General features: G+C 49.1%; 1 protein-coding gene across 1 annotated transcript in view; it reads left to right on the plus strand.

Annotated features, from left to right (window-relative positions):
- ADAMTS9 (ADAM metallopeptidase with thrombospondin type 1 motif 9) overlaps window positions 1-9,923 on the plus strand; it is a 90,232-nt gene that overhangs the window by 38,278 nt on the left and 42,031 nt on the right. Inside the window, exons 15-22 of the mRNA XM_035903798.1 lie at window positions 753-870; window positions 1,136-1,231; window positions 4,041-4,207; window positions 4,316-4,445; window positions 5,010-5,136; window positions 6,955-7,165; window positions 7,933-8,097; window positions 9,278-9,442. Of these exons, the coding sequence (XP_035759691.1) occupies window positions 753-870; window positions 1,136-1,231; window positions 4,041-4,207; window positions 4,316-4,445; window positions 5,010-5,136; window positions 6,955-7,165; window positions 7,933-8,097; window positions 9,278-9,442 (1,179 nt within the window). The remainder of the gene's footprint in view (window positions 1-752; window positions 871-1,135; window positions 1,232-4,040; window positions 4,208-4,315; window positions 4,446-5,009; window positions 5,137-6,954; window positions 7,166-7,932; window positions 8,098-9,277; window positions 9,443-9,923) is intronic.

Genomic DNA, 9,923 nt, shown 5'->3' on the forward strand with positions numbered 1-9,923 from the left:
TCTCCAGTCCTGATGAAGGATCGGTGCAAGTTGTTCTGCCGAGTGGCGGGAAACACGGCGTATTACCAGCTGCGGGACCGCGTCATCGACGGGACGCCCTGCGGCCCTGACACCAACGACATCTGCGTGCAGGGCCTCTGCCGGGTAAGGATTTTCCCTTCTCTTTAGCGAGGGTGATTGCAGCCCCGCGTGGCAGGACGGCACTTGTGCACCTTGCTCCCCCCGGTTGTTGGCGTGCCTTCTTTGCCCCGCAAGCCCCAGCTGGCCTGAAGCTGCACCAACCTCCAGATTTGCAGGAGAGCCGCGTGTGGAGGATGTCTGTACATCTGTACGTCTGCCCTAAGTTAACTGAGGGCTGTGGAGGTCTCAGCCTGAATCCAAACGACGCTTCCTTCTGTGCTCTGCCCCGGTTCTTCCCAGTCAGACCCTGGAACAGTTTACTTTTCCATTCACAATTACTTTTCACACTTTTCTCTGCGGGAACAACTGATGCAAGAAGTTTTTTTCTAACGAAGGCATCGCCTGGTGCAAATGGCCATTCTGATTCTCGCTTTGTAAAAAAGCCTTTTGTTTGAAAATGGTGTGGGATGGCCATACTGTAAATCAGCAGAAAAGTGTGGGGAAGCAAAGCAATTTGTCTCACGGCAGCCTTTTGCATACAAAGCTTTTGTATGCCTTAATTGAGAGGTTTGTAAATGCTGTTCTAGTCCGTATTGGCTCATTCTAGGTTTTTTTCAATTTTTCTCTTAAAGCAAGCTGGATGCGATCACGTGCTGAATTCAAAAGCAAGAAGAGATAAATGTGGTGTTTGCGGTGGGGATAATTCTTCATGCAAAACTGTTGCAGGCACATTTAACACGGTGCATTATGGTAAGAATCTGTTGCTAAAAACTTTATAGTGAAAAATGCGGGTCTATAAAAGCCATTAGCACACTTAATCTACAAAAGCACTGATGTAAAATGCAAAGTCCTTCTAGCTACAGCATATTCCATTTTATCACTATTTATACTTTCCCTAAATGAAAAGTATCGGCTTGTGTAATGTTGAGGTAATTTTGCTCATTTCCCTTCCCCCCGTAAAAAGCAAATGAGATGTCTCTGTAATAGGCTCGACTTGCTGTTAAATCTTTCCTAGGCTATAACGTTGTGGTCCGCATCCCAGCTGGTGCAACTAATATTGATGTGCGTCAGCACAGTTACTCAGGGAAACCAGAGGATGACAACTACCTGGGTGAGTTGCAGTTCTTGTTTCAGTCCAGAACTCTGCTTTATTGTCTGGTTGTGGTGATAGATCTCCGGGCTGCTCTCTGCGAGGGAGGATGAAGAATTCATTTAAGGGAGATGTTTTTGTATTGAGAATTTATCTCATATGCCTACCAAACATTCAGCCTTATCTTTTAGGAACAAGATCCAAAAAGAGGGATCTTTTTGTTCATGCCGTCCTTGATGCAAAGTTTAGGAGGTTCACAGATTATCAGAAATATCCCCTTAGAGTATCTCTGGAGCTGGGAAGGGCTATTGAGCCTGGGCTGTGGGTGGGAGCTAAAGCACAAAGTTGGGAACCAAACGGGCTTCTGAGTTCTGCTGGAGTCTCCTCATTGCAACCTAACTCATCTTTGCTTGTCACCATGCCTTGGCTGGAGAGTAAATATGCCATGCCCTGAAACACATGTGTACATACAAATCCAAAGAGAAATTATTTTCTGTTCCTCTGAGAATAGTAATTCCGATTTCACTTAGATTGAGCCCTTCTCATCCCTGCCTGACAGTGATATATAACTGTAAAGACAATACCCTGCACCAAAGACGTTGGTTTGATTTAAACCTAACGATAACTTGGCCTTTGGCTGTTGGACATTTATGGTCACTGTTTTCTCTAATCTGTGGGTATGTCTCTAGAGGAAGATGAAAATGCTCGTGGTGCTGCATTAGACCAGTCTCTGCACGCACATATGCTTTTAGCACAGCCACAGGTGTCTCTTCCACCGTGCTGATCAGTAATTCACCCCACAGAGAGTTCTGTTTGGGTTCAATAGTGGAGATAACACAAGCGCACATTACGACTGATGTTAGAGCTACCAGTCGAAGCCTGACTTGGCCATTAAGTCCTGTTTTGGTCCCTCAGCGTCTGTTCAGGCTGCTGTCGGGGCAGAGACTGAGGCTGTGGCACCTTGCAGTCCCAGGGAGGTGGCTGCTCTCCCAGCTCTGTTCCTCCTCTCCTGCATGCCCCGTGCCTGGCACCGCCAGCCGCACTCCGGTAGCGCGGGGTCCCGCATTTACATCCCTGAGCAGGGCACTTCACCTTGTTTCATCTCACAAAATCCCCGAGTTGTTGAGTGTTTTTGCAAAATATGGGGCTTAGCCTAAGTGCTCGCTGTAATTGGGTATGTTCAAAACAGGACTAGGCAAAGGAACTCACTTGAGAAACACGTAGACGATGCTATCATGCACCAAAGGTAAATGGTGCTGGCAGCATTGGCTGCTGCTCTGAAATGCCATCCATGTGGTTGGACCCTTCATTCAGGCAAAAAGCTGAGAGGATCCTCCCCGTCCTCATTCCCAGACTGGGGTTGTGCAAGGCTGTCCGTCCCTGCACGCATGTGGCCCATCACTTACAGCCACCTTGCATTGTTCCTGCACGTTCACAGCAACGAAGTGAGATGGTGCGGCACAAATGCACATCAATAGCAAGAAAACCTTACTGAGGTGTGATGGTTTTCCATTCTGGGGGAGGGAGAGATGTTCCATTATTCTTGTTTTCTAGAAAAACCATCCTCCCTGTTTGTGCCTGTTCAAACTGGTTCACCCCAGAAGGAGCCCCAAAGAACTTCTCAGCTCTTCTTGGAGGGCCCTTAATCTTCTTGGGAAGCAATGAAGTCAAATCTTCTTTAATGTTGCTTTAATATTGCTGGGAAAGCATCTCTTCACATTAGGCCTGACTAGAAGCAAATGAGAAGTGTGCATGTGTCCACTTATTTTGCAGCTCACTGAGTGTGAAATCTTGGGCCCTCAGTACTGTGAACCTTGTAGTTGCTTAACAATTTAGGAGGAATTTGATGTTGTCATCAAGTCCAAGGCATGTACCTACTGTTGTAGGAGATACAGTAAATGGGAAGGAATCCTTTAATGAGTTTTATTACTGCCTAGTGACATTAAAGCCTCCAAAGTGTGAAATTTGGTTGAGTATAGTGTCTGTTATGTGAGTTTTCCTCCATCTATGTCTGTTTGCTACCAGGCAGTGTTTTGCTTCATTATCTCTCCTCATTCGGTGTAAAAACCTTCCCTTTGGTGTTTTGGTGTTAAGTTTAGATTTTTCAGTACAGAGGCTTTGTAGTAATGTAGCTGTGATGGGTGAAATGGTGGGGAAACTAACTTAGGAAATTAGCTACATAATCGCATTAGTGTGAAGTTGTGCAGCAGACTGCTGTTTTCAGGAAACTGTTCCTTTTATAAAGCATTTAGGCTTTAAGCCTTCGGTGCTTTCACATACCTTAAGATTTGGAATAATAAAAAGTACGGAGGGAGGAGGGAAAGGGAGAGAAGGGGGCAGGGGGGGATACTGACCAAACTCCCTGTAATTACCTACTAGAAATGACGTTTGGGCAATTAGGGTATGTACATTTACCCTAGGAACGCACCTGGAAACAACAGGGAAGCCACCCTATCCGCAGGACTAACACAAAGATTTGGGCAGGTTTATTTCTGCAGCGTATGAGGGGATACAGATGGTGCGTTCTGCCTGCGGCAGCTGGCCCGGCATGCCTTTTGGGTATCCCTCTGCCCTGGGTTATGGGTGAGCTATTTAGCAGCGGCTTCAGGCATTCAGCCTTCGCTTTAATGAGGCTCTCTGGTGGAAAGAGGAGAAGGCACGATGTCTGTAAGAGCTCTGCTGCTCCCTTTACATCGTTTCTATTTGAGAGTGCCAGCGGGCTTTCCCTCCCACCCCAATGAAAAGGAGCACTGCGAGCGCATGACCCACGTTATTATGTACGTATGAGTTAATTCTGCGTCTTTAGTTCTTGTTTTTTGCACCTATGCAGCCTTATCTAACAGTCAAGGAGACTTTATATTAAATGGAGACTTTGTCGTCAGTATGTTTAAAAGGGAAATCAAAGTTGGGAATGCTGTGATCGAATACAGCGGATCGGATAATACTATTGAAAGGATTAATTCTACAGATCGGATTGAGCAAGAAATAACGCTTCAGGTGAAGTATATGTTCTGCGTGTGGAAAAGTCTGCCCAGCATTATTGGCCTGAAAACAGTGGGCAGTGAAGTCTGTTGGTTTATTCTGCTTCATCTCTTTTTCTCTCAGGTTTTATCAGTGGGCAATTTGTACAATCCCGACGTTCGTTACACATTTAATATCCCCATTGAGGACAAACCTCAGCAGTTTTACTGGAATGCGTATGGCCCGTGGCAGCCCTGCAGTAAGCTCTGCCAAGGTGGGTGCTTGGGAAGGCTTAAGTTTTGTCTTGGATTTGTCCGAGATCTGGGCAGTGCTGTCAAGTCCCTCTCCGTTTGGTTTCTTTGAGGTTCTCACGTTGTGGGCGTGATGGTTTCCCTGGGCTCTAATAGTTGGTAACGTCGTAGGAGGCGTAGCACTGCTCTGCCGCTTCTCGGTTTCGGAGCAGGGCACCTCTACGGCCCCTCTGAGCCAGAGGGTTTGCGGGGGAGGAAGCTCAAGCACCGAAAAGGTTACATGGCATTTCCTAAGGCTGCAAAAGGTATCTCTGTCCGGTTTTGGGTCTGACGCCCGGCCATTCCCACCTGGGGAACACGCGGAGCCTGTCCCTGCAGGCGTGCTGCAGCTCTCTGCCTGTGCCCATCTCCTCTGCGTTAACCCCTTCTGCTCTCCTTACAGACTCTTAACCCCCTCCCTGTTTCTGAAAGAGATTTAAAAGCGTTAAATAAACATCTCTTAATTGCTACTAAAAAAGGAGTAAGAGAAATAACTGATTTGATTGCTTTCCTGTACAACCCAAACACCACCTTTTTTTCCTGTGTAGGAGAACGAAAAAGGAAACCCGTGTGTACGAGAGAGTCGGATCAGCTCACGGTGTCGGACCAAAGATGTGATCGAATTCCCCAGCCTGACCCCATCACTGAGCCTTGCAGCACAGAATGTGAATTAAGGTGCACTCTACTCAGCCATGTATATACATTACGTCGTACATTTGTTGCTTACTCCTCTTTCCTTTCACCTCTCACCACAATTCCTTTTCTCACCAGCCCATATTAGATTTAAGAAAAGAGAAGGATTAGCAATCGCCTCCCTGTCAACCAAGAGGGATCAACGTCCACCAGCTGTGTTTTGAGAGACACTTTTCTACGAGTTCACATTTCTCTTGTTGGATTAAATTAGTACTAACTGTAAAAAAAAAAAAATTCTCCTAATGTTGAAAAATCTCCCTGTGCCATTCAGTGCCTGAAATTCCTATCTGCCTGGATCAGGAATGCTCAGCGCCATCCTACAAACAGCCTGCAAAGAGGGAAAAGCATATGCTCAAAGCAGAGGAGTAACTCAGTCTTGGATTTATCATCATTTGCTTAAAGCAAAGAATAGGCTTAAGTGTGGAGCAGGTTTGGGGCTGTCCCCAGACAACTCCTGGCGAGCTGGAATTGATGGAGCATGGCCTAAATCATTACAACCCATTTTCCTTTAAAAAGCAATGTTTTCCTTTCTGGGGCTTAAATATGGTAGCATTAAATGGCTGCTTGTGAAGCAACTCAGATGGCTGTGTTTCCCGAGGGTTTTCTCAGGCTGTGTTAAACCCGAGGCTGTATAGGGGCTATAGAGGGGCTGTAGGTCGGGTTGTCGCGGTAACAGCTGTTGCCATTGCAACAGGTTGGAAACTCGAGAAGAGCAAACGCAGGAGTTTGAAAAGCAGTCCAGGAAGTGAGGGCTCCCACCATTCAGGAGCTGTTTGACTCCAAATCTCCTTGATCTTATTCTTCTCCTAGCTGTGCTGAAGTTTGCTCCCTGGGCTTAGGATGGGCTTTTGCTCCCTGGGCTTAGGATGGGCTTTTGCTCCCTGGGCTTAGGAGCAGGGCTCTGCGCTCCCCACACGGGCACTCGTAGCAGCCCAGGGGTCTGCAGGACCCACAGGGGACATCACTGCCTCCTTCCCCAGGAGCCACCCCTGCGAGGCTTGGGGGGCAATTGCCTTCTGTTGACTCCAGGGTCTCTGACACCTCCCTGGATCAGGCCCTGTGTCCAGCATCTCTTCCCAGGGCTGCTGTAAAACAGGGGTGCATCCCCAGGTGGGTCCTTGAGGGCCACCAGCACCAGCTCTTGCTGCCCATCTCAGGAAGGAGGCACCATGGTGGGAGTCTGCCTGTCCAGAGGGAACACCCCTCATCCCCGCTGACACCTCTGAGGCTCATCTGTCTTGGAGCAAGTCACTTGCTCACACTTGGGAGAGCTGAAACTGTTTTGCAGGCATCCTGCCACGTGGAGTGCCTTGTCACACCTTTCAAGCCTGTGTGGATCATTTTCTGACGCTGTATTTTTCAGCTTTTCCGTTTTAGAGGCCAAGGTGGCACTCCTGCAGGGGAACGCAGGGTGGAAAGCCTTCAAAGCGCATCTCCTTGCTCAGCCACCGACTCCCCCGACGCCTTGCATGATCCCACATGGTCGCAGTGTGGCTTTTCTGTGCCTGTAAGAGGGACCAGGTGACAGTTCCTTACGCCCAGGGAGCAACGCCTAGGTTTAATTGCTTCATATTTTTCGAAGCCAAAAGCTTTGGGAAGTAAACAGCCAAAACATCCAGTTCAAGAACGTATATGCCCTGTGAACGTCCAACACACCCGAGCACGTTACCTGCAGAGTCCCAGAGCCCCACAGTCCCAGAGCCTTTCCACCTCTCCTGATCCTCTCCACGGCAGGTGCCTTCACGTGGGGTTGTGGTTTTTTTGCTGCACCAAGGCTGATGTTTGCTTTCCTGGGCTCAGGTGGCACATCGCGAGGAAGAGCGAGTGCACGGCGCAGTGCGGGCTGGGGTACCGCACCCTGGAGATCTACTGCTCCAAGTACAGCAGGCTGGAGGGGAAGACAGAGAAGGTCGACGACCGCTTCTGCAGCAGCCAGCCCAAGCCAAGCACGAGGGAGAAGTGCACTGGAGACTGTAACGTGGGAGGGTGGCGGTACTCGGCTTGGACCGAGGTAAGGGATGCTCAGCAACACGGCAGACGCTGTCTCCTCTTTGCATGGGGCTGTCAGGCTCTTCAGGTTGCATACAGTGTATAAAAGTTGGCCACAGTGATTCTGCATCCATTGCTTTCTCTGGAGGACAATGTTGTCCAGATCAGCCCAGTACTCCTTATTTTCCACTGCAATGAATTTACGCTTTTAAGCATCCCAAGGTCTGTTGTCTTTAGGCTGAGCCCCACTGGCTGTCTTCTCCCATCACAGCCAGCCTCACTGGCAGGAGCCAGGAGGACATGTTACCATCAGTGGAGGACTTCTGAAATTTGTTTCCTTTACGCTTTTTAGCAGAATACATTTCTGTGGCCAAGAATATTCCTGAATACAGACCTAGCACCAAGAGAATGACAAGCCTGGGGCTTTCCAGGGAGAGCATGGTGAAAGGGGGTTGACTGGTTAGAGAGAATTAATCTCTCCTAAAATGAGAACAAGCAACAGCCATTTGGGAGAACTGAAAGGCAACACTTGTAAAAGTAATAACGGGGTTATAACCTGAAATGAATTTGTGAAATTTATTGCCGTGAGATTTTATTAAGCTTAGCAAGATTGGATTTTTAAAGGAATATATAAAGTAACAGCCTGTTACTTAAAGTACAAATTGTTCTTCCGGAGGTTTTCTGCAGTCTCTTCAGAGCCCTGACTGCAAGGAGGGAGAAGGCAATAAATGGGCTCTCGGCCTGTGATAGAGTGGCAGAAAGTATTTACTCGGTGTCTCTCCTTCCCAGTGCTCCAAGAGCTGCGGCGGGGGCACGCGGCGGCGGCGAGCCATGTGCGTGAACACCTACAACGATGTCCTGGACGACAGCAAGTGCAGTCAGCAGGAGAAGCTGACGGTGCAGCGATGCAGCGACTTCTTGTGCCCCCAGTGGAAAACTGGCGACTGGTCCGAGGTAGGTGCTGGTCACCACGGTGGGCTCGCCCTGCTGGTCCCCCACCCCGAGGGGCTGGCGCCTGCAGAGAGGTACCCCTCTCCCTGCTTGTCCCTCACATTTTGTTGATGTAGCCTGCGGGTGCCGTGCCCTGGGGGCGGTGGTGCCCTGCCTCCTGCAGAAGGTCTCCCCAAGCCTGTGCACAGGGAGGCTTGAGGCAGCAGGCAGCAAAGTCACTGGCCTCGTCACTGCTGGTCAAGTGGCCGATTTCCTCTCTGCAAAGCCACAGGGGGTTAATGGCTCTCCAGTCCTGCAGTAATTTCTCCCCAGTTTTTCCACGATTACTCTGCAGCTTTGGGAAGAAAAATACTTTCTGCCCTCATTTTCCATTGAGATCGTCCTCACGAGCCCCAGCAGCTCTGGCTGTCACTGGAGGGCAGGATTTCACCCCACTAATGTCTTGCTCAGCCCTCTCCCTGCTGTTTATTACCACTACCTCTTCCACTGCTGCTGGTGTCCTTTGCAGTGCAACAAAACCATATCTTCACAGCCTGTTCCCTGCAGCAGGACCGGGGATGCTGGAGAACAGTCTTCAAAGGCTGTTTGTCACCTTTGTGGCCAAATAGCTCTCATTTCTGTGAATCACGTTCTTTTAGGAAATAATGAAAGTGATTAAATGGGAACAGGGATTGTTTTCTGCAAAATATCTGTCTTCTGGGTCAAGCTGCTGCCAGCCTGAGCCGTGCTGGGGTGGTGGAAGAGGCGCTTACAGCCTGTGGGAGCCAAGACCCTTACTGCACACACTCAGAGCCAAGCAAGTTGTTCTGCAAGCCTTCAGCACCCTGCTGTGCACAGCTAACGCCCTGTCAGGCAGCACTGTGGCCTTGCCCCATGTCTCACAGCTGCTGGAAGTGAAGAACCTTTGTGGTCTTGCTTTGCCCATGCTGAAGGGTCCCAGCCTGGCTGTGCTCTCCCACTCCAGGCTCTGTTCTGGACCAGCTCCTGAAAGCAATCCCGTCTTGTTGCAAGACGCTCATGTGTTTTCCAGCGCACGCGGTCATTAGCTAAATAACCACCTCTCGGCACCAGTTTTTAAGTGGTGATTTGCAGCGGGTCTCCAGGTTTTTTTTCAGTGCTGGGGAGGTGCTGAGCTGGCAGCTCATCCCCGGCACTGCCTGAGCTTGCGCTTTACTCCTCACAGTGCCTGGTCACCTGTGGAAAAGGGCATAAACACCGCCAGACCTGGTGCCAGTTTGGAGAAGATCGATTAAACGACCGTTTTTGCGATCCCGAAACGAAGCCAGAGTCTGTGCAGACGTGCCAGCAGCAAGAGTGTGCTTCGTGGCAAGTGGGACCGTGGGGCCAGGTACTGCAGAGCCACCGCGGGGCTCCTGGCCGGTGGGACCTGGGTGCTGGTGGCTGAGGCTGGGCGCTACCCTTTCATCCAAATTCAGCGGCATAACTGTGTTAATTGATTAGCAGACCAAAGCAGCCCTCTCTTTGCTTGGGTTCGGTGTATGGGCAGCAAGAACAGTACCTGCCCTTTGTGCTAAATTTAATCTGTGTCATACTAAATTGGCTGTCATTTTCAAAAAAGGGGTTTCCAAGGTTACACTCCTAAATCCATATTTAGGCATGTAAATAACATGGCCTAATTTTCACAGAAAAGCTGCTCCTGTTGAATAGCTTTTGTTGCTTTTAATGTTTTCCAGTTTCTGGGTTGGTGAGGGGTTTTCTTTTCTGTTAAAATACAAGTTGCTTATTTCTCCCGTAGTGTTCTAGCATCTCCTTTTCCACAAAGCTGTTAGCTCTTGACTTGAAAAAAAAAAAAAAAAAAAAAAAAAAAA

Source organism: Egretta garzetta, unplaced genomic scaffold, assembly GCF_000687185.1.
Source record: "Egretta garzetta isolate BGI_Z169 unplaced genomic scaffold, ASM68718v1 scaffold91, whole genome shotgun sequence".
Classification (NCBI taxonomy): Eukaryota; Metazoa; Chordata; class Aves; order Pelecaniformes; family Ardeidae; genus Egretta; species Egretta garzetta.